This window comes from Leuresthes tenuis, unplaced genomic scaffold (assembly GCF_036924035.1).
Source record: "Leuresthes tenuis unplaced genomic scaffold, fLeuTen1.0.hap1 SCAF_21, whole genome shotgun sequence".
Taxonomy (NCBI): Eukaryota; Metazoa; Chordata; class Actinopteri; order Atheriniformes; family Atherinopsidae; genus Leuresthes; species Leuresthes tenuis.
This window is the reverse complement of record NW_027325375.1, coordinates 24,304,269-24,327,727: the sequence shown is the minus strand read 5'-3', so window position 1 is coordinate 24,327,727 and position 23,459 is coordinate 24,304,269. Positions and strand designations below refer to the sequence as shown.

Genomic DNA, 23,459 nt, shown 5'->3' with positions numbered 1-23,459 from the left:
ATTTCTGACGATGGTGATGAATGTCATGTGTGACACGTAACTTAGCCTCCGACACGGCATGAAAAAGAAATGTTTTTAAAGCAGTAGGTCTGGTACTGCAACAGTTAAAACTGAGCCAGTTTACTAATCAAGATGCCATTTAGCCCTTCTGCGAGGTCCCTTCAGCTACTCCACCTGACTGAAATCAGAGGAGCATGGGAGCTTATCAAATTCTTACCAAAAAAACTGTCTCCATGCAGGCCAGCAGAAGAGCTCCCACTCAACTTTCAACATTTATCAGATGTTTGCAAGAATGAAACAGCACAATTGTCCCCAATTGCTGAGTCGATTCCTTCTTTTGTGCATGAAAAAAACAGCAAGAGGAGGAAAGTAAAGCTAAAGATGATAAAATCACGACCTCGCCTCACCCTTTTTAACTTGAAACGTGCAAAGAAAAGTATCTGCATCTGCCACTGTGATGACGGTATTCTGTAGTTTACATAGGTAGCAACAAATCTGCTGATACAGCAATCATCGCCGGTCCAAGCAATCCACTTACTTTTATTCTATTTTAAGGTACAGTAGACAAATAGAGCTAGTTTCGGCTTCAATTAGATGAAATTGTCAACAATGTTTTCATGAGGCTGTTCTATGCAGGAAAATGTAGATATTTATCTGAAATGTGAGTTCTTAACTCATCTGCAGCAGGTCAAGCTACTCTTGGAAAATAGTTGCTCATTTTGAATTCATTGCCAGCAACACACTTTCCAAATGTTTGGCACAGCTGCTGACTAAAGACTTGAAAGAAAATTATTGCGTAATACCTTAAAGCAGGGATGTCCACATCCGGTGCTTGAGGGCTGCTGTCCTGCAGGGTTTAGATGTTTCCCCGCTTCAGCAAACCTGATTCAGATCAATGCATCATTAGCAGGCTAGTGAAGAACTTCACAATCTTTTGAAGAGCTCCACTTCATCTGAATCGGGTGTGTGAGTTTTTAAGTTGGCACCAACTTCAGACAGCAAAATATATGTTCCCTTATTAACTATAGCATATTAAGAATGTTATAGTTAATATGGGAGCAAAACACAATGCCAGCATGTGTTGTTTTAAACTGCAGCAGCATCTGAACGTCTTTACAGTTTGACATCATCAGGGTGATACTGGAGGAGTGTTGTGAAAAATATATGGAGAAAAAAAAAAGCAAGTATGTGGATAGAGACAAGAGTTCAAACTTTGATTAATTATTCAATTTCCTGTATCCAAACCTGATGCAAAATTTAAGAGACAGAAGATCACAGACCTACTTCTGCCCCTCCATTAAGAGACATAAACACATCCATCTCCTTCTTCTCTGCACACATCCTGTAAAATTATCCAATGAACAGATGTGTAATGCTGTGTAATTGTTTGGGCACTGCAGGAAAACTAACCAGTTTGCTGATTTTTGAAAAGAGGGTTTAATAAAAAGAGGAAAATAAACAAATAAATAACTAACTAAAGTGTGTGTAAGTGAAGAACAGCAGAAGAACCACGGACATATCAACTGAAAGTGCTCATTTTGACACCACACACCCAAACATTTCAGCACATAAAGCCTCCATGGAACGTGCACTTCTTCAGCTTTTCTCAGAGGGACAGCTTCACAACAACACAAAGAAATTCTACATTCACTGCTCAAGGAACACAACAAAGAGCTTGTTGACTCTGCCTCATGAGTCCCTAGACACCAAAATACTCAAATATCCTCGGGATGCACAGCACCAAGTCCAACCCGCAGGGTCCAAAAGATTCAAAGCCAATATCCCAGAACCAAAAACCAGAAGGCATCCTGAAAAGTCCCAAATCCATGCCCTGAAGACTCGGGGAGGGGCTTACGCAATATCAGACAGATGCTTGTAATGGAAATATATGTTACTACAATTTGAGGATCACTCGCAGGTTAGCCTCTGTTACTATGGTGATGCACATCCCTGGCAATCACACAAGGCCATGAATTCACAAGTGAAGTTCAGGAAAACAAGTGAAGGCCACGAAGAGGCCTGTAAAGATGTAAACAATAGAGCAAAACAAAGGTTTTTGAACAATATATATGTGACATTCAAAGAAACACTAGCAACGAGCCTAATAAGTTCAATTAAAGAGGTAAATGGACTGGTTGTGGTGTAATATGCCATCTCAGTTTGGCCTAAATGATTTATCCTCGGTACAGTTTAAAAAACGTAAAAATATTAAAATATTGTATAGATCCAGTTTATTTTGTGTTTCATGAGTGTGACAGAAACTACCAAAGAGTAACAGCCTATAAGTCCTGCCAATATATAGACGAAGAACTCTGCATTACAAAAAATAAAGCAGCTCACCTCCATGTTTCTCTGCATGCATTTGGAGGATGATGATTCATCTGACCCAGAGTACTCAGTCCAGGCGGATGTCTGGTTCTCCCGATCCGCATGGAGAGAGATGTGAGGGTGACAAACTTTCAGAGAGCAGCTCTGACAGGCGTCCGTTTCTGCAGCAGCGACGCATGGAGCTTTGTCTAAAGGCTGCTGCCACTGATCTTGTTTGGATTTCTTACTGAGAGAGGTTAGGAGGGGCGCAGTCTGACAGGGGTCACTGCTGTTTTCCTGAGCTGGATTCTTTGAGAGGTTTTTTGATACAAAGACGGTGGGGCCGACCCTCTGAGTACCCTGTAATAGTCTTCCCTGGGCCTTGAGAAGGTGGCAGAGGAAGATGGCTTTTTCTAACTCGAATTCCTGCCGGTGGGGCAATTTATAAGTGGCGTGGTCATCATTTATCTTGTCATACAGCGTGAGCAGCAACTGCTCCAGCTTTGTTTGTCCGCTGCAAAAGCAAACAGCCTTTTCGCCTGTGGACTCAACCTTACGGTGTTCCCCGCTGTCCTTAAACTTCACCTCTTTTCCCAGGAGATATCTGCGTCTGTTTCTGCCCTTTTGGTACCCTCGTCTGTCTGCCACCTCCCTCAAAACCCGCTCATGTTCCTTTTCCGCTTCTTCTCGTAGGTGCCTAAGCTCCACGCCGAGCTGCCCCCAGGCCCTCAGCGTTTGGTTCTTCTCCACCTCCAAGTCAGCTCGTAGCCTCTCTAGCTCTTGTCCGTACTCCGTCTGGTCCTGGCATGATCTCTTGGAGGACAGTGTCAGAGGGTTATCCCTGTCTTCCCTCATGGTGACTCACTCACAGCACAACATGCAAGGAGGGTTTGAGTAGCATCCATTTAGAGAAGGGTCATGCATCAGAGCTGAGAGGAAACTCAGGGGGAGTCGATGGTGGGTGGTTAGCAGACATGCAGCATGCAATTATTACACTGGACCACTGGAGAGATGAGATGAAAGTGGAGGATGTGAGAGATGTCAGAAAGGATGGCAATTACTTTAGAAATAATATATTAAAAGTATCTAACATCAGGAAAGCACAGGTTCACTTTGTTTAAAGGAAGATTTAGTAAAAGCGTGAGAAAAGAATGCACAGAAATTAAAACTTGTCTGTTAATCTGCAACTAATTATTTGCTCCTCATCCTTTGAGTATGTTCAAATGTGACATTTTCCCATTTCTTTTACTTAAACGTGGCTTAATGACACCGAAATCCGCTTTACTGACCTCCTTTTTAAAATAAGGCGTCAAACATAGACCTGAAGATGCAACAAGTGAGCTGGTGAACTCCCAGCAAACAGCCCGGCATCGTTAGCTCAGTTTTACCCATCACCAACTCCACTTAGCGGTGCTCCTGTGGACGCTGGGGAACGTTTCATATTACAGAGAGGATGGGAAGCTAATTAATTAGCTTAATATCGACCCATCGAACATTGATTTGTGGTGCTAAAATGATACTTTATGAAATGACATGAAGTGTGTGGTATATTGGAGATGATAGACGTTACCGCTAGTAGCTAATGCGTCTTGTTAGCCACTGTTAGCTTACCGTTAAGTTTTCTAGCTACAACTTGTATCAAACTCACCTCTAAGCGGACTCTGCTATCATATTTAACTTTTTATGATTGGGAACATCTTCTTTCAACCACGGCTCTCTTCTCGACACTAAAACAGGATGTGAATGGTCACTCAGACCGGCAAAGTTAGTTGTTAAAGGTCCACAGAGTCATGCAAGAAGGGGTTTGTTTATCTGCCACACCGCGGTGTCACACACGGTCCCTGTCCAGCGTCATCCAGCCGCCCGGTCAGCAGCGGTGCTGCCTTCATGTGTGCTTCAACACTGTCTCACAAAGACAATTTCAATCCATCATATCTTGTAATTGACGTTTATTAAAATAACTCTCTTTACAATTGAAACTTGTTTTAAAGAAATAATCTAAAAGTAAATAGATAGATAACTACTTTAGATATAAATACGTTTGTATTATCGTGGAACAAAACCAGGTGGTGTATGTAGGATGGTTCCAGTATTTAGCAGTTTTTAGGTGCTTATCTGTTAGGTTGATGTTAACACTGTAATCCATACCATTTCTTATTATTTATCATTGTAGCTCACTATTTTTCATAGAAGAAAGCTTCTTATTTTGGCTGTGCAAAGGGATTTAAGAAGTTCCAGTATTAACTCCAGTATTACCGAAAGTCTTAGAATGCATCATTGTCACAGCTCCCAGTCCGTGGTCCATCAACTTATGTGACATGAATGACCACTAGTGGCTACACTGTGCTAATGCTGCTTTGGTAGGTTCATTTTATTGTATTTTGTTAAATTGATTTTTTTCGTTTGACAGAGCATTATTTCATTGAATAATTTTTTTTATCTACTATGAAGCTGTTATTAAAAATGATTAATCCAATGCTCCAAAAGACTTAAACACTAATTGATGGTTAAGTTAGGTTCGGGCAATATGCTATCGGCAAGAATTACCTGATTTGTTTTAGAGCTACCATCAGCAGGTCATGTCCAGTGACATGACCTGCTGATGTCAAAGGAAGAGAAAAAGAGGACACTTTGATATGCCAGGACAGGTGTAAAAACTTTACAATATGAAGAAATGGCATTAAATAATAAGTATGTTTTCTGTGAAATGAATTACTTTTCTATCTAAAATAGGGTCTTGTCATTCCTGTCATGAGGTTTTATTTTATTTCAATTTTTTTTTTTCATTTTCGATGCTTGATAACATCGAATAAAGGGACTGTAGGTGAAAATGAGCATAACTGAATTTCTGCATTCAGGTATATATTTTCTCTCTGTTTTAGATATAATTGAAAGAAGAGCATATATGTGGTGAGTGCACGTTTGTAAAAGCTGTAATAAATCTTCCCATTTGTCACCATATTGGACATGTAGCAAACAAGCTTAGGCTGGGCAAGCAACAAGGCTGGGCTAAGAATAGATGTACCAAACCAATGGTTAAAGCTGAAACACAAAGCCACAGTTTCACATGAAAAAGGGGAGATGGAAAATTTTGTTATAACTCAACCAGGATACTGAGGAGAGTTATTAGGACATTTTCAGGTGCACAAATAAGTGTTTAATCAGAGGGTAAGAAAGACACACTCCACAGCAGTGACAAGGGGACAGGTAGAGGATTACAACATGGGCCATACACATTCATTCACCCGTTCTCTATGTCTGTTCAGGGTCGAATATTCAAGCTGCAAACGAGTGAGAGGCAAACTCCACACAGAAATACCCTAGACCTGGTACGGATCTCCTGTTTTGCAACAATTCCTAATTGCTGCACCAAAGTGGAGCCCAGTATCGGACAGTTCCAGTGCAAAGAAAGCCGGTGGAGATAGAAAATACCCATAGATGTCAGTAAAAGAAGACAACTTTTATTTTCTAATTTCCCCATTTCACAGTCATTGTACTGAATTACCTGATTGGGTACCTTGTATTTTAAGGGGCTTACGCAACTAAAAAGACTACAAAGAAAGCATGTGATTGACAATATTATTAATATCATCTCGCCACTGCCACCAACCAACTGTTAAATAGAGGTACTCAACAGGAATGCTCTGTTTAATATGATCCACAGGACCTTGAACAGGCTTCCTGGGAGTTTATTAATTGGCAAAGATGAAGATATTGAAATGTATAAATCCTCAAAGGTATGTACATACCTTTTCATTATCGTGTTGCCAGAATCCATCACAGTCTGACTGAGTACTGGCAGATGTGGGAGAGGGGGGGCATTTGTATCAGCAGGACACTGATCTGTATATTTTTTTGTCGTACTTTGTCTTTTCTACTGATTCAAGTGCAACAGCTATGAGCATCACGAACAGTTTGTGTATGCAGTGAAGGTGAAAGATGTAGAGATTGAAACAAAAGAGAGCCTCAGCATGCCGCTCAGCGTTATCAGGGTGCCCTTGGGGCAGCTCTCACTCCCATCTCTGTCTGCTCACATGTGGCAGGCTGTTGGGAAAACCCCAAATTGACAGAGAGGGACAGCGAATCTTCTACAATAATCCAAATTCCTGCTGCTGCTTCTGCTGAAATATCCTTCTTCCACCTGAATATTACACCTGTGATAGTCCTGGAGACATCCCTGCCAAGAACACTTCTGTCCACACTTTTCGCATCAGCCTTGTTTCTGTTGCTCTAATCTGAAAATGTGCGCATTACATGATATTTCTGTCTATATTTTCAAATTATTTTCATATACTCTACATTCTGTAAAACGCCAGTATTTCCACACACATTGCAGCACCATCTACGAGCACTGTTAGCCCCCAATTATGTGGCTTATTTGTGTATAGCTTTCTATTATACTGCCAGAGCTCAATGTAGATCTGACTATATAACATCAATTTACACTATAATTCTGATGATGTGGTGAAGAAGTTATACCACATAATTTCTGTTATGTCAGTTTGTTTGTCGCCATATAACCCATTGGTCTATGTTATTTGTAACTTTCTGTAATTCAAACTGAAACAACAGATCAAGTAAAACCCTGTGAATAGTTTTATTTTCATAAATGACCAGAGGCAAGTATAGTCCCGCCTTACAGTCTTTTATTTCCAGGACATTTTATATTCTCTGGATTATTATTTGTTTATTGTGAACCTTCCTGTTCGGTGCTGGCACCTTGTTGCTCTGTGCACATGGGGCGTAGGTCTTCAAGGTTAAGCTGGCCCTCCCTTGCAATTTATGATAAATATAATACACCGAAGGTTACATAATTTACAGACAACATTTTGATGCCTGAATCTTTCAAACAAAGATGGTTACAAGCTTGTTATTAGTCCTACATGCCTTAGAAAAGGCTTGTAATTTTTATTAATTTCTAAGCAAAGACATTATAAGGGAATTAATGGACTCTATTCTTCATCTTTGCCTATGGATGACCCTGTTAAAGTGTGTCACAGTTTTCCCCACCTGCAGGGCATAGAACACTACCTGTCTCCATGACCCACTTCGAATGATTGTCCAAGACAAAGGTGTCAGGATGTTTTACTGTATGTGTGCATATACTTACTGTATATGTGTCAACTTCATATTGAAGACTTTCATAGCTGGTGTAAGAAAAAAAAAAACACCCAAAGATGACCCAAATTTTTGTGAAAACTATACATCTTGACATAACTCTATGGTTGAGCTCTCAACACGCTCCTTAAGTAAAAATGCACCATCAGGGTTATGTAAAGAAGGCACAGGAAACACGTACAATAAGTGACCTCACCAAATCATTTGGTGCAGCATTTTTTCAGAAACAGTATTGCTGCCAACTGAGAGTGGCCCATTTGTTCACATTGTGTGTCTCTACTCAGAAACTCAGCCGGAAAATGAGGAGAACAGTCTTCCTTTAACCTTTTCTTCCTTCAGGCCTTTTGTCTGCCGGAGCTTTGTTACCTTTTCCTGCCCTAGCTCTGTTAACTGTAGCAGAGACCATCACTAACATCTGAACCAGCTGTGATAATGAATGAATCAGGTTCGAGCGGAGAACTGAGCAACAGGGAAAGCTATGGGACTTTTTTTTTATTTTCAAAGTTGTTATGTCTGCCCATGATGCCAACAAAAGCTGAACCTACAAAAACCGTGAGCCGTGAACAATATAAGGAGGAAACACCAGTGTTGAGGAAATTATACAGTCACCTGGCTGACAAAGAGAATTTCAAAGTAATTACAAAGCCGAGGAGATTTTTGACCTCCAGTCACAGCCGTATTTGGGCAAAGTTCAGGTCTGAACTGCAACAAATCCCTGCTGACCTTCTCCATACCAATGAATGTGCAGGCTTGAAATTTACATTTGGAACAAACTAGTTCCATTTGGACCTGCCAACACATGCTGGGAAAGGGAATTCACCCGTTGATGAAATTAAATTAAATGAAATTAAGTTAGATTAAATGAAAAATGTTGGAAAAACATCAACATCATTACAAATGTTATAACAATTGATTGTGGTAATGAGGAAAGCCTTTTGCCTTGATATAATTCTGTGTCTTTGTGTATAGATTTATCTATACCCTGGGGTCTAGCCTAATAGATCATTTCCCCTCACATTTTTTGTTGTGTCGTCTTTATTTTAATAAAGCTCTGTTACTGGTTTCTCTCTCTTGAAACTGAATAGATAAAGGGTCATTCAATGTGTTTACAGCAGCAGACTGTAAACAACACAAATGAAAATACAGCAGATGAGGCAAAAATAGAGTTTGTATGATTCTAACATGCCTAAAAGTCAATATTTGGTCTGAGCACCTTTATTCTGAACCCTCTTAGACAAGCTTTCTGTCATTTCTTTAAGTAGTCTTCAGGAATAGTTCCCCAGGCTTCTTGAAGGACATCACAAAGCTCTTCTTCGGATGTTGGCGGCCTTTTGCTCTGGGGAGGATTCATCCCTCCATAAGACGCGTTGCCACTGATTTTCAGTCCACCTCTTGTGTCATTTGGCATGCCTCAGCCTTTTCTCCCTGTTTCCCTTCCTTAAGAATGGCTTCTTGACAGCCACCCTTCCATGGAGACCATTTCTGATGAGGCTTGGGCCAACAGTAGATGGCTCAGCTGAAGGTCCAGATGTGGTTCTCTGTGTTTGATCTTTTCTGGATCTATTATCATTCATGAATGATATCACTTTCAGATAGTGTTCATCTGCTGTAGATAGTTTTTAGGCCTAACTGTTCCTCTTTTGTCATTTATGTGACATTTTCAATAGTATGCTCTGTAGAGACAAACTAGATCAATGGTTTAAATTCAAATAATCATCATGGAGACAAAGATTCAATCATTCAATCATACAAATTATAAACTAAAACTTTGCTAACAAATGGAAACAATAGAGCTTATTTACTTCAAAATTACTGAAATATTGTAAGCAGTTAATGCTAATGGCTCCGTGTAAGCGTTGTCACTTATACTAAAATCATACTATTGTATATTTGCTGTACTGAATGCTTTAGCTATTTCTGAATTTGTCATTTAGCTCCCCTCTTTAAAGTTAAACCCATTCACAGTTGACTTGTGGAAGTAAGAGCAAAGACAAAAAGCAAAGCAAAATTTCAAGGTAACATCAGTCGTACTTGTGTGATATGTTTTCTCAGTCATGTCCTGGAGGCTCAGTTAATGAGCGTAGTGTAACAGAATCACTATATTTTGGTTAAGTCGCTGACTAATGTGACACGACAGATATGAGCCTTGAAATGTTCCTTTAACATCTTGACAATGGCCAGGAACAGCCTGCGTGTTTCTCTGCGGCTCAGGAAGGATCAGTCTTTGGAAGCAATTAGCATGACTCTGCTGCAGGAGTCACAGTAGCTCTCGGCTTTTCCTTTTGGTATGTGAAGCACACAGTGATCAGGGGAAAAATGAAAATTAGAGCAATCCTCATGTAAACCTGCTACTGTTTATCCAGCCTCTGAAAGATAATGAAAGTTTTAAGCTCTGTAGGAACTTTCAAGTGCAGCATGATCCACGTAGATCATTATTCTGGCAGATAAACATGTCTGTCAGTTACCAGTCAGTTATCAGACTTCTGTGGAACTCATTGCCTCATAATCGCATGGTCTTTTACTTCAGAGCACCTCTCTGTGGGAGAGTCCCATGCACAAACACACACACAAGCACACAGAACTTAAGCCACAGCCTCGTCTCTCTCGGTGAGTGTGTGCAGGGATGAGCAGGACCGCACCTTCAGAGAGCACCACCTGAAACTGGAGATGCAGGGGTACCAGTAAAGGGTTAGCTTTCATTGTCTTTGTCTTTTTTCTTATGCCCCTCCTGCTTCTTTTAAGCATAGACAGGTACAGGGCGTTAGAATATTAACATACAATGCTGTGGTATTTATTGTTTTACGTAATCTCTGTCACTGAGAACTTATACTTATAGTCAAGCCGGGTTAAGGGGATGAAAGACCTAAAACACGTAGTGCTGGATACTCTGACTTTTCTTGCTCCATTTCTGCGCAGAGTTTCTATATTTTCTGTATGACTTGCGGAATTAAGCTGCCTGCTATTTGAACTTTGATTACTTTTTTTTTCTTTTAGATTTTTGGGGGGAGGAAACCTATTCTATTTTCATTTATTTTTTTTTTTATTGTGGGTTAAGATAAATACGTTTACACCAGGTATGTATTATTTTCAGTGTAATACTGTCTCTTTGCTTGACTTAAGTGCTCTATTTGATTAACGTTTTCAACATGAAAAATTCTTCTGTCACCGAAGTGGGTTTCTTTTCAGGTGTGAAATTTATTTATAACAATGACATACAGTGCTGTAAATAGTTGAGACCATACAGTCTTGAAAAATGTTCATCTCCGATTTAAAAGATTATGTCTATTACTGGACAATGTTTCCATGAAATCTTTCTTCTTTTCTATTTGTCACAAAAAACAAAGAGATTATGGGGCTTATGAAGAATATGTTGACAAATGCACTGATTCTCTGTTTAAATTACTCTAAATTCACTGCGTTAAAGGAACTGATGGTGTTATTCTCTGGCTTATCTCAGACATTGAGGGGTATTTTTGTGGGGCCGAGATCTTTCAGCTATTTCTCAGCACAGGGAAGTGAGAAGGGAGGGGAAGCAGGGCCGACACAAAAGACAACATTATTCCCCAGCGGATCTGCGCTACATCCTACCATGAATGGAGTATTGAAAAACATAACATTGGGGACTAGATTATTTTTCATCCCTCATAACTGAGCTATTTGTCCCAGAGTTTCGAGTGGTTTGTTGGTACAGTCTGCAAATGAGCCGACTGTGGTTCTTGAGTGCTGTGCTGGTGTTAAAATCCCCACCTCCCAATTGGATATACAACCACTTATCTGTGGGCCTCTGGCCTAATGCTCCTCATGTTTTGAGATTATACAAATGGAACGGACCTAGATGAAAATGTAACTGGGCATTGCTGTTTCTGTGGCTCATGTTAAGTCTTTTCTTGTTACTACTGGGCCTATATAGATCATGTGTTCACTTTGCCCGCACAAGCTGATGATGGCTGCATGTATGCAGTACCGTGGCTTAACATCTTAACATGCCCCTTCCTTTCTGTCTTTGCCTCTTGTTCTCTAAGGAGACGAGAGGCGCCCCTGCAGTGTCATCAGGTGCCTAAGCGTTTTGGAGGGTTTTAGTGACAGATTGCAGGAAGCAGCGTTTATGCCTGACGAAGGGGACCACAGAAAGCAGAAATGTCTTTTTGTGCCCCCTGGGCCCGGAATGTCCACTATCTCGAGGGGCCAATATCAAATTCACCCCTCATCATCCCCTAATACACATTCCTGTGTAAGGTCAGGGGGAAATTCTGAATGAGCAAAGAGACAAATAACCCAGGTCTGAGCCACACACGGCAGTTTCTAAAATGAAAACACGGCAGTTTCTAAAATGAAAACATGAATCTGAATGCACTCCTCTAAAGTTTTCTGGACATTTGATTTTTGGCAGGATACGTAAAATTCGGAAACTTTAAGTTTATCCTGTTATTTAAGAATAAACTCCACAAACTAAAGTGTAAACAAAAACAGACTTTTCACATAATGGATGCAGATGCTGAAATGGATGCTCAGAGAGCCTGTGTTGAACGAATTACCAAATTTAAAGAATGTTAAACCAAGTTATCCTTATAGTGCATGGACATTTTACACTGTAATGCATGTCTTTATGCCATGTTTTCCCCTTGCATCCACAGACTGAAACCTATCTTGTAGCATCTTCTTGAAGTTCAAAAGAATGTGGAGTATTTGGTGTCTGGCCTTTTTACTATCTACTTCTGATTACTGAGTGATTGTCGGTTAATCCCAATATTCTCCGTCTGAAGGAAAATCCCCTTGAAAACAATGACACAGGTGCCGTCCTCTGCTTGTACTGTAACCCAAACCTTCTCCTGCTGATGTTTCTCAAAAACCTAACTTTCCCTCTTCGTCCATCAGCACAGAAGACCTCACCCTGCTGCCAGGTCTGTGCACAGCAGCCATTTTGTGCTCACTAAACAGCCAAACCCAGGTCCTGGCATTTTAATGGCAATAGTATCAGTAGTTAGTTTCTCATATTGGGAGAACTTTATTAGCCACAAAAACTTCTTAAGAGCTTTATTAAATTCACGGGGAGCGATGTGCATCATGTGAACTTTGGAAACGATTTTTCTTTGGGCTGCAGAGCCAGTGCCTTCTGACCTCAGACTACCATCAATATCCTACTACAGGCTTGTAACAACTGCTGCAGGCTCTGTGAGAGAAAACAATCCAATACTATAATTAGGCTTCTCTAAACCAGGACAAAAAATCCTGATTGTTTTTTTTTTGTAGTAAAAACTGTCTACTATACTGTTGCCTGTTACAGTCAGTGACACGTACGGCTTAGGACTTTGGGAAGCCTTATAAGAGTGACTGAAAGAGTGTGACTGTGTGTGTGTTACAGGCTGATGGTCAGTCAGGCAGCCATGCGAGGCCAGCGTGTGGTGGAAAGCGAGTGCAGGTGCTGGAACCCGGCTGTCTGGCTCTTGGTGTCCCTGCTGGGGTCCCTCGTCTTGGTGGCCGTGAGTGTGCTGTTGCGGCTTGGTGAGTGCGTGAGGGTGGGGGATGAGATACATGCTGAGTTAGTCTTAAGAGGAAAAACAGCTCAAGGTCACTGCCCTCAAGCTACTTGAATAAATGCATGCATAATACTGCATGTGAGGATTTGGTATCAGTTTTTGACAGAATTCTGACATCTGGTACTTCAGCTAAGACACTCTAAGAGTTACCAGAGTAACATAATGTCTGAAATGCTGTTTAGAACTTTGCTTTTATTTGCGTTTGTATTTTCATTTGAACATCATGGGCATTATTCTTCTTCTGATTGACAGACACTAACAGATAGTTGCATAAAAGAAAACAACATGAAACATATGTGGAAAAGTTATAGGCCTTAAAGCCTCTTACTCTCATTTTTGGATATTGGTAACTAACTATAAATAAATCAACATGTCAAAGAATAGAATTTCACTACAAGGCCATTTATGAAACTATTTGAAATTAATCAAGCTGTATAAAACTTGAACTGATTCCCATGCTTTATATAGCTGTTTTATACAATACATCAACGTAAAATATACCCTTCAACTTTTAAATATAAAGGCTCTTTTGATCAGTGTCTTTTAGAATAAAAGACTTTTAACATTCTGTCAGATAGACAATAATCACTTTGAGATTCTGCATAATCAAAGAATAAAGGCCAGAAACTGAAGCAGAATGCGACACATGAGATGATTTCTTGTGTGTCTGTGCTGAAACACATAGCTGAGGTGCCAATAATGCTTTAGGACCAGGTGTACCTGCAAGTGAACTCCCTGTAGATGGGCGCTATTGTGTGCACGTTTACTGACTGTCCTGTGCTTCTCTGTTGAAGCTGGCTAACTGCCCTGCAGTTGTTTTGAGGGATCAATTCCACTTTCTGGATCAACACATGCATAGAGAGCAATTTATCTAAATGTGCTGACAGCAGCTTGTTGTTTTTTTTCATTTGGAAGAGCAAACAGATGTCAAAATGAGTTTTTTTTCTTTCTTTTTTGTTTTTTTATTACAGGAGACATGAAGATAAACAAACGAGCTGTATCCAGTAAGTATCATTCAAGTTCATAGCGATTTACTTCTCTTCATCATCCTTTGACTATAAGTAATTACCTCTCTGAAAAGGTAAAGTGTCACCAAAAAATATGTTTTTACAGCCCCTATGGTATTTTGAATATAAACATGTGCTGTTCATGTTTCAACGCCACAAACAAATGGGGGGGCCTTTGAATTGACCTAGATTGTGTGGAATGGCTAAAAAAAGGGTCACTGTGGTGGTTTTGTAAGTTGTTGAAATCTGAGATAATAGTCTTCAGGCATTAGAATGTCCTCCATCCTCCAGCGTGACTCTCGAGAACATGTAGCATCAAAAAGCTCAATGAAATGCTCATGAACCTGCATGAAAACATCTCTTAAGTGTTTAAACTGACTCACATCAAAGTTAAAGGTGCTACAACTTCATGCATGCAAGTTCAATGCGTCTGTCCTACACTCAAAATAATGCAATTAAGAGTCAGTAACCATGCTAGCAGCTCTGCAAAGGAGCTCACAGGCAGAAATAAGAGCAAATGCTGACAATAATAAAACTCAGATTTGCTTTTTCAAAAGCTGTACTCTCTGGCTTTTCAGTTTAATATAACAGCATGCTAACTCGTGATAATCAGTACACAATACAAAACAATGTTTTTCCAAAAAAAAGTAACTTATTTAGGTGGTATTATGTCAAAAATACACTGGACAAATCCAAAGTTGCAATTCCTCTTGAGAGAGTTTGGAGGGCGTAAAATTGTGAACCATAGACTGTAAAATTAGCCATAATGTGTTTTTCTGTTTTGGAGCCTTGATTGATGCATTCTGGTTGTCGGCATCTTCTTTTTTTTCTTAATTTCTTTTTTTTTTTTTAAATGGGGGTGACAAGCAAGAAAATTATCTGATTTAGAGTTGTGAAAACCATATAATAACATCCTCAAGCATAGCCTTAATTTGACTCTAATTTATCTCATAATACATGCTGCATTAAAAAAAGACTTGAGACTAGTTGGACAATATATGTATCTGGAAAATATCTGCCGAGATGATAACTGGTAGAAATAGGGTCTCCATCCAAAAGTTGGAACACTGTGTACAATAGAAATAAAAAGAAAATGCAATGAAAAAATGTAAATATTGAAAGTGAGACATTTTACTGTTTAATGAAAAGTAATATCGGCTCATCTAGAATTTGTTGGCAGCAACACATCTAAAAACAAAGTTAGGAAAGGGGCAACAAAAGGCTGGAAAAGTAAGTTGTGCTAAAAAAGAAACAGCTGGAGGATCATGTTGTAACTAATTAGGTTTAAACATAATTAGTCTGTGGGCAACAGGTCAGTGACATAAATGGGTATAAAAAGACCACAATAGAGATGCTGAGCCTCTCAGAAGTAAAGATGAGCAGAGGTTCAATACTAAATTGTTGATCAATTTCAAAATAATGTTCTTCAGCACAAAATTGTAAAGATTGTGAATAGTATAGTAAATTATATTATCAAAAGATTCGGAGAATCTGGAGACATCTCTGTACACAAAAATCAGTAATGGATGCCAGTGATTTTCAGGCCCTCAAGCACCAAAGCATTAAAAAAACAGACTGAAAAAGATTCTGTCCTGGAAATCACTGCATGGACTCAGGAACACTTCCAGAAATCATTGTCTGTGAACACAGCTCACTGTACCACCCATTAATGCAGGTTAAAGCGCTGTCATGCAAAAAAGAAGACATATGTGAACATGATCCAGAGACACTGCTGTCTTTACCGAGCCAAAGTCAACATAAAATAGATTGAGACAACGTGGAAAACGGTGCTGTGGGTAGATTAATCAAATTTGGAAATTCCTTTTGGAAATTTGCTTCCTCCAGACCAAAGACAAGGACCAACCGGCTTGTTATCAGTGCTCAGTTCAAACATTTGCATCTCTGATGGTATTGGGGTGCAGTAGTGCCTGTGGCACTGGCTACTTGCCAGTTTTGAGGTAACATCTGGAATGCCACCTGTCTGCCAGATTAGTGTTTTCATTTTTATCCCCAAGCATAAAAACACGTCTAATCAGACAGAGAAAAGCTGTGCTGGACATCAGTGCTATAGGGTATATACAGGTTTTAGAGCAACATATGCTCCTATCCAGATTGCTTCTTTTTCAAGGAAGGTCTTACATATTTCAGTTAGACAATGTTAAACCACACACTGCATCAAAGACAACAGCATGACTTTGTTGTAGAAGAGTCTGCCTGCCTGCAGTTCAGACCTTTCACCAGCTGAAACATTTGGAGCTTCATTAAACACAAAATACAACAAAGGAGACCCTGGGCTGTTGAGCAGCTGGAATCTTATAACAGACATGAATGGGACAACATTCCTCCCCCAAAAGTCCAGCTACTGGCCTCCTAGTTGCCACATGTTTGCAGATTGTTGTTAAAAGAAGAGTGGATGCTACACAGTGGTAAACATGAACCTGTCCCAACTTCTTTTTGCTACCATCAAACTCAATCCTAAAATGTCTCAGTTTCAACATTTGATTTTTTTATGTTTTATTATGAAGAAAATACTGGTTTCGGAGGTGTGAAAATCATTTAATTATGTTTTTATCTACAGTTATTGTCCCAATTTTTTTGGAATTGGGGTTGTTCTTGATTTGAGTAATTTCCCAATGGAACTTGCACATGTTCCACATTGAATTAATCCTCCGGGGGGCACTTAGTATAACACTAAATCAGATATTTCTGCTTGTGTGACTCACATTGGGCAGCAGTTCAGACCAGTTAGTGACAGGATCATTTTCTTTCGCAACTTTTTTTTTCTTTTTGCACTCTCCCACTGCAGCCCAATTCAAAGACTTCATGTGTAAGACACCCCAACGTTAGCTTAACTTTTCAGATTCAAAGGCCAGATGTGCAGATTAACCACAAATGTCAGCTTCACGGTAACATTGGAAGAAAAAAAACATCTTGGCCAAATATTTATTTTAACGATTGCTGACTTTCCCCCATGTCCCATGTGGCTAACATGGCTTAAAATCACAGTTAAATAATTAGGTTAGCATATTTCTGTTGCAGCTGGTCCATTCTGAACAGGCCTCTTGTTGTTGTTTCAGTCTGCGTCTAGTGTTACAGGAAAATAGATATAGTAGATATAGAGTACAGTAACTATGGAAGGCCAAGAACCGCCTGTCAACAAATAATTTGACTGTACTCTCTTCCTTTTCTCTTCGCTCCCCTCAGCTGTTTCAGCCAATGACATGCAAAGCTCAGAGAGGACGCAGTACCAAGGTAAGATTACCACCCGCCTCACCTGCCTAAATATTCATGTTCGCTTAAAAAACATTTGATTTCCAAGTCACGCCATGAAAATCTATCTGTGTCTGGCTGTCAGTGAAAGAGAGAACAGGAATCGGAGCAGTACCAGGGGCTTTTTAAACCAGATATCTTTCTCAGCTCTCCATTTCCCTAATCCCTACTTATTTCCTATGTAACCTTCCACCCTCATGCATCCACCTCAAGGAGTCATGTGGCTTATTGTGTTTCTTAAGTGGGTAAGATTAAACTGATTCTAGAAAGAGCTTTTTGCCTATTAGCTCTTATAATGTGAAATCCATGCCATTCTGTCTACTTTTCCATTTTAAACATAAACGTGTTCTGAAAATTTCCTTGTGAACCGAACATGTTTAAGTCTGATTTTTCACTAAGATGGTAAAACTGTAACCTAACGACTTGTCTTCACATCAGTCAGAGACAGACCATGGTGATTCAACACTGACACGTAAATAAATATGAAAAGGACAAACTTTGACAGGTATGATCTGCTCATCTCCCCAAAGTTCAACTGGTGAGTGGCCGAAACAGATGTGAGGGTAGAGTGGAGGTGCGCTACAACGACTCGTGGGGCACAGTGTGCGACGACGACTGGGACATGGTGGATGCCAACGTTGTGTGTCGGCAGCTGGGATGTGGAGTGGCTGTGGCCGTGGGCAGCAGCTCTCAGTTTGGACAAGGGACAGGGCTCATCATGCTGGATAACGTGGACTGCAGGGGAAGTGAAACAGACCTCAGCCAGTGCCATAGTCTGGGATGGGGTGTCCACAACTGTTACCACTATGAGGATGTGGGTGTTACCTGCAGAGGTAAAGCCTTAATACACTTTTTAATTATAATCCTGATTAAACATTAATGAATAAAGCATATGACTGAAATTTTCATCTGGCTGATAGAACCCAGCCTGGTGGGGTCAAGAGGCTTTGAGGAGCGCACAACACCATCCCAAGTCAACTCTGGCTTACGTAAGTGTCTGCTGCTTCTTTCTCTCTTTCAGTCTCTAAAATACAGTATATGATGATTTTCCCAGCAAATACAGGACTTCGTTCATCAGGTGGCCAGAGGCACACTCAACTATAGAAGCTGGGACATATATGTTGGATGTGTCTTGTTATCTTAGCCTGTTTCTAGAGCTCATATGTGGCCAAACACATTTGTTATCACAGGTCTCAGCTCCTGACTTTGAGATACAAACCACATCTGTATATGATAATAATAATCTTCAGTGAACACATCTGATGAAATTTGTCAGCCAAAAAGGGGAATTATCCCATCAGTCAAATTTTTGGGAAGCATTAAAGGCAGATGCTACACCATTTATCTGCTAAATTTAAAGTTCTAAATCATACTGTTTAAGTGGTCTTAAAAATACCCCAGAAATGATGTGATCTATTGACTGGGATTAAAGACCCGGACAGCTTCTCCGTTTGTCTGATTGGTGGGTTTTTATGCTCTAGGATGTTAATGGAAAATAAACAAATCAGGTGGCATGCCAGATGTTATCTCATAATGCAAAGGCAGGTTTCATTAGATACTGAATGATGGCTTATTTTGTCATTGCGTGGGTTGCAAAATGAAGACACCATCATGAAATGATCAGATTTCTTTCAAGTAACTAAAACATAAGCTTGAGGGATGTATTACCATTTCAGTTCAGTGATGTTTAGACAGCACCAAAGTGTTGTTGGTTTAGTGGACAATATTCTTTGGATAGCTTTGCGAAAGCTGTCGAACACACCCCAGAGGCCTCTAGAATTCTAGACAGTTTCTTTTTGTTTGCTTTGTTGTGGTAGCCCTGTTGTTTTTTTTTATTAAATCCTGAGAGGATCATGAAAGACCAAAGATGAATCTTCAGTCGGTTACCAAGTGACGTGTTAAGCTAATTCTCCAGTGACTGGCATGAAACCAGATGTAGGAAGGTCAACCAGATTCATGACTCTCCTACCTGATGGACACATGAGATTGTCTATTGTCTCTGTGTTTTTGTCTGGGAAAGAGCATAAGGTGACGATTTCTGTGCTTAGCGCAATAGGAGATGTTCACCAAACACTTGAGCTTTCTTTTTTTTCGCCCTGGCTGTTACTGTGTATTGTGTCCCTTCTTTCTTCTTTCTCTGTATCAGTGTCTCATCGTTTCCTCCGTCTTCAAAGTTAGTGTCTCTTTTGATCCCCTTCTGACTAAGATTAATGGAGACTGTTTAAAAATATGTTCAGTTGGGAGACATGGATTCAGAATCAGTCCTTATAAATCCCTCTTCGTTTAGGAGATGGCACCATCCGCTTGGTGAATGGGAAAGACTCCTGCCAGGGCAGAGTTGAGATTTACTACCAGGGAAACTGGGGGACAGTGTGCGACGATGACTGGTTCCTCAACAACGCCATGGTAGTGTGCCAACAGATAGGTTGTGGTAGCGCCGTCTCTGCGCACACCAACTCCTACTTTGGCTACGGTACCGGCCTGATTCTGCTGGACAACGTCAACTGCCACGGCACTGAACAGGAGCTGAGTAAATGCAAAAGTCTGGGCTGGGGAAAACACAACTGTGGCCACCATGAGGACGCTGGGGTCACCTGCACTGGTATACTCCTCTCATTTCGATCATGTATGTTTATACAGAAACAGATGTAACTAATCAGTTTTGGTACCACCTCAATGCAGCGTCAGTAATGTTGCTGTTTATTGATAGTTGTGAAGAAAATATGTAGTTTGAGTGTTAATGACTTAGTTAGGTGAGATAAAACATTTTTGTTCCACTAAACTTGTAATAGAACATATATTTTTTTGTATATTGTATAATTTGATTTCTATTTTCTCCCTTCTTCAGCATCCACGACTGTGCCGCCTGTTGCAACAGAAATCCAGAGAGGATTCTGGGGAACAATGGACACCAAAGGTGAAAACATACTGTAAACTATAGATTATGCTTATCTGTGATCAAACAAGCTCCAGTAGATTTTTACCCATTTGCATTTGAATTGTCCTGAAATCCCACTATCGAAGTGAAGCATGCACTTTTCACAAATGGCAAACAGAGGGAGCCATTTCTCCCCTTGGTTTTGATTTTGCTGCACCACAGTGGCAAAAACATGGTGAAGAGAAGGGTTGAACTCTTTAACTGGGTCATGAGCGAGTGGAAGAATAATCAGCAGAGATGATTACCACATAAGTTTTTCCCAAACTTGTTTTTCTTCTTTATGGAAAGCAGTTTGCGGTCAATGAAAGATAAGAGGGTGAAATGCAAAGTGTATTATCGTCACATTGAGAATGGTTCCGTATACTCACCCCTTTATCTTTATATCTATATAAAAAACAAAAACAAATGCAAAATTACTAAAATTGCTAAAGAACACTTGAATGTTGCTGGCACAAGAAATTCCGAGAGGGTGAAATCCATTTAAATTTAATCCAGGGCATTTTTGACATAGTACTTTCTTTGCAAAAAAGACAAAATCCTTGTTTTTATGCTGGTATGTTGATGAATGTTTTTTTTTGTTTTTTTTTAATTGCAGCAACAGAAAGAATTCCAGTCACAGAGTCACCAAGTACAACCACTGTTACCACAGCTGCCCAAACAAGAGGTACTAAAGGTAACAATATTAAACTGCTTTCAGCTTCATAAACACAAATACAGTATCATATGTAGATCTCAGCCATATGAATGATATAAGAAAAGATGTGACGCACCCGTCTGTTTTATTCATGTGCAGGAAAACCAGCCCTCCGTGTGATGAATGGTAACAGCAGCTGCCAGGGACGCGTAGAGGTCCTCTACAGAAATGTGTGGGGAACAGTGTGTGATGACGACTGGGACATGCCCAATGCCAACGTGGTGTGCAGGCAGCTTGGCTGTGGCCCAGCTATTGCGGCAAAGACCAAAGCCTACTTCGGCTACGGTTCTGGCCCCATCCTGCTGGACAATGTGGAGTGTAGTGGATCCGAAGGGGAGCTGTCCCAGTGCTTCCACCTGGGCTGGGGGCAGCACAACTGCGGCCATCACGAGGACGCCGGAGTTATCTGTGCACGTAAGACTTCACTTGGTGTCATTTGATGCTTAACATGGCTACAGTAGCCCCATATTCATAACATGCTGATATACCGTGGTCAAAATAGGGAGTTTCCGTCTCTGTTTTCTTATAACACCTAGCTTAAGTAATCCTTTCCACTGAAAGCTCATTCTTCCCATGCATCCAGTCATCTGTGCCCGCCCTGCTGAGCTGTCCTGTTGCAATGCTGTAGTTCTCTGAGGAGGAGACAACTCAGAGAGCATAAAAAATAAAGTGGATGAGTCAAGGCAAATCAGCCTCACCGAATGCCTGCGGGCCAAACTTCCCTTCTTTAAGGCTACATCAAAAGCATGCAAACTCCCCTTTTAACATATAGCTGCTTCTTGGTTTCAAATCAATGGAAAGATTTAATTACACCTATATTTTAAAAAGCAGACAGATTATAATCACATGTCTTGAGTTATTCTGCCCTCAGTCAATCATTAGATAAGACAAATGAGGCTGGATGCATCAAAATCATTATAAAAACACATCTTTACAGTGAAATTACATCATCCAAGTGTGTTTTGGTATTACTGCCTTTAAAGAACCCAAGAGGCAAATAGGCTTCCTATATTGATCAGTGTAGTAATTAGAGGCGAGCGCCTCGCTAATGCTTTTGTGACTTGATATTTCCTGTGTATGCCCAGAGCGTAGGAGTATCACTTTTCTTTCTTTCTTCTGATTCTCATAGCTTTTGACCCTCAATTTTTCTTCATCCCAAATGGACGTGACTTCAGAGTAACAGAGAAAACACCAGCCACCACCACTACCACACAACCCCCTGAAGGTAGGTCACATATATCATCAACTAGCTCACAATCAACCCTTGTCATCTTGCTAACAGATTGGGTCTCAAGAGCAGTTATGACTGAATTTACAACACTTTTTTGGTTTTCTTATAGGAATGTTGAGACTGGTGGGTGGCCAGCACCAATGTGAGGGTCGAATAGAGATATACTTAAACTTCAGATGGGGCACAGTGTGTGATGATGCCTGGGACCTTCCTGACGCCCAGGTTGTGTGTCATCAAGTGGGCTGTGGAGAGGCAACAGCGGCTCGGGGAGAAGCATACTTCGGACCTGGCACAGGAGCAATCCTGCTGGACAATCTCAAGTGCAACGGTGCTGAGGCCTCCCTGCAGGAGTGCTCCCATATACCCTGGGATGTGCACAACTGTGACCACTCTGAAGATGCCGGTGTTACCTGCTCACTGTCGTGATTTCAGCGGGACACCACTCCCATCTCCAATCTCCACCTTGGGTTAGGAAGTGGGTGTACCAAGCTAGGACTTGTATACATCATGTAAATAACAGCTCTCACATTGCTGAGGGAATACTCCCCCGTCAACAACATACGAAATAACTAATGTGACAATATATGATTCATACTATAACTATCTATGTCTATTAAGCACTTTATAAATATATTATATAAAAATATAATGTACACATTTTTATGTGAGAAACTGAGAAAAGCAAAGCTTTGAATTGTCTAACTTTCTTTGTTTGTTTGAATATTTACTGTACATGCTATACTTTGATGATTAAGAAATATACAAAGGCAAGTCCGTCATTTAAGTATGTGGGTAAACAAAACGTATTCTTAAAAGAGAATTAAAAGTTCACAAATAGGTAAGATAAAGCTATTTGAAACATAGATGAGAAAAAATGATACTGGATGCAATAAACTCTAAGGATTGCAAGGAAAGAGAAGGATCCATGAAAATGTGTTATGTATTGTGAATATATGAAATATATTATGTGATCCTTGTGTTCTGTAAACCCCCACATAAATAAATGTAACTAATAATCATATATATGTGACAAAATAAATGTTCTTATTTTTGGTATACATCTTTGGTGTAAAAACAGATCAGTTAACACGTATGAATCAGTTAGATTTTATTTTTATTCTTCTGTATCAGCCAACATCTGAAGAGAGACAGATGCTTCCCAGGCAATACATGATGCCATGTTTAGCCTTTTCAGCTAAAGTCAACTAACTAACTGTTAATCTAATGCATAAGTTATCAGAGTTGGAAGTTTATCTAAGAACATATATTTAAGTAGTATCCTAAACTAATTTGAGGACCTTTGTTATTCTATGAAATGTTTTCCACTGCATCTCAAGAGGGAATATTTAGACTTTAA

At 40.1% G+C, this 23,459-nt stretch overlaps 2 protein-coding genes across 2 annotated transcripts in view; one reads left to right on the top strand and one right to left on the bottom strand.

The window, feature by feature from the left end:
- Window positions 1-4,135, bottom strand: part of LOC140280121 (peripheral-type benzodiazepine receptor-associated protein 1) — a 58,306-nt gene extending 54,171 nt beyond the window's left edge. Inside the window, exons 1-2 of the mRNA XM_072375393.1 lie at window positions 3,956-4,135; window positions 2,341-3,310 (exon numbers count right to left, since the gene is read on the bottom strand). Of these exons, the coding sequence (XP_072231494.1) occupies window positions 2,341-3,162 (822 nt within the window). The 5' untranslated portion in view covers window positions 3,163-3,310; window positions 3,956-4,135. The remainder of the gene's footprint in view (window positions 1-2,340; window positions 3,311-3,955) is intronic.
- An 8,656-nt stretch (window positions 4,136-12,791) lies between these two features.
- LOC140280271 (scavenger receptor cysteine-rich domain-containing group B protein) lies at window positions 12,792-22,594 on the top strand. The gene is made up of 11 exons (XM_072375576.1): window positions 12,792-12,927; window positions 13,934-13,966; window positions 17,183-17,221; window positions 17,770-18,072; window positions 18,160-18,228; window positions 19,527-19,841; window positions 20,088-20,156; window positions 20,773-20,841; window positions 20,971-21,285; window positions 22,001-22,096; window positions 22,212-22,594. Exons 1-11 carry the CDS (start codon window positions 12,792-12,794, stop codon window positions 22,526-22,528), a joined length of 1,761 nt encoding a protein of 586 aa, XP_072231677.1. The 3' UTR covers window positions 22,529-22,594.
- Window positions 22,595-23,459: the final 865 nt, after the last annotated feature.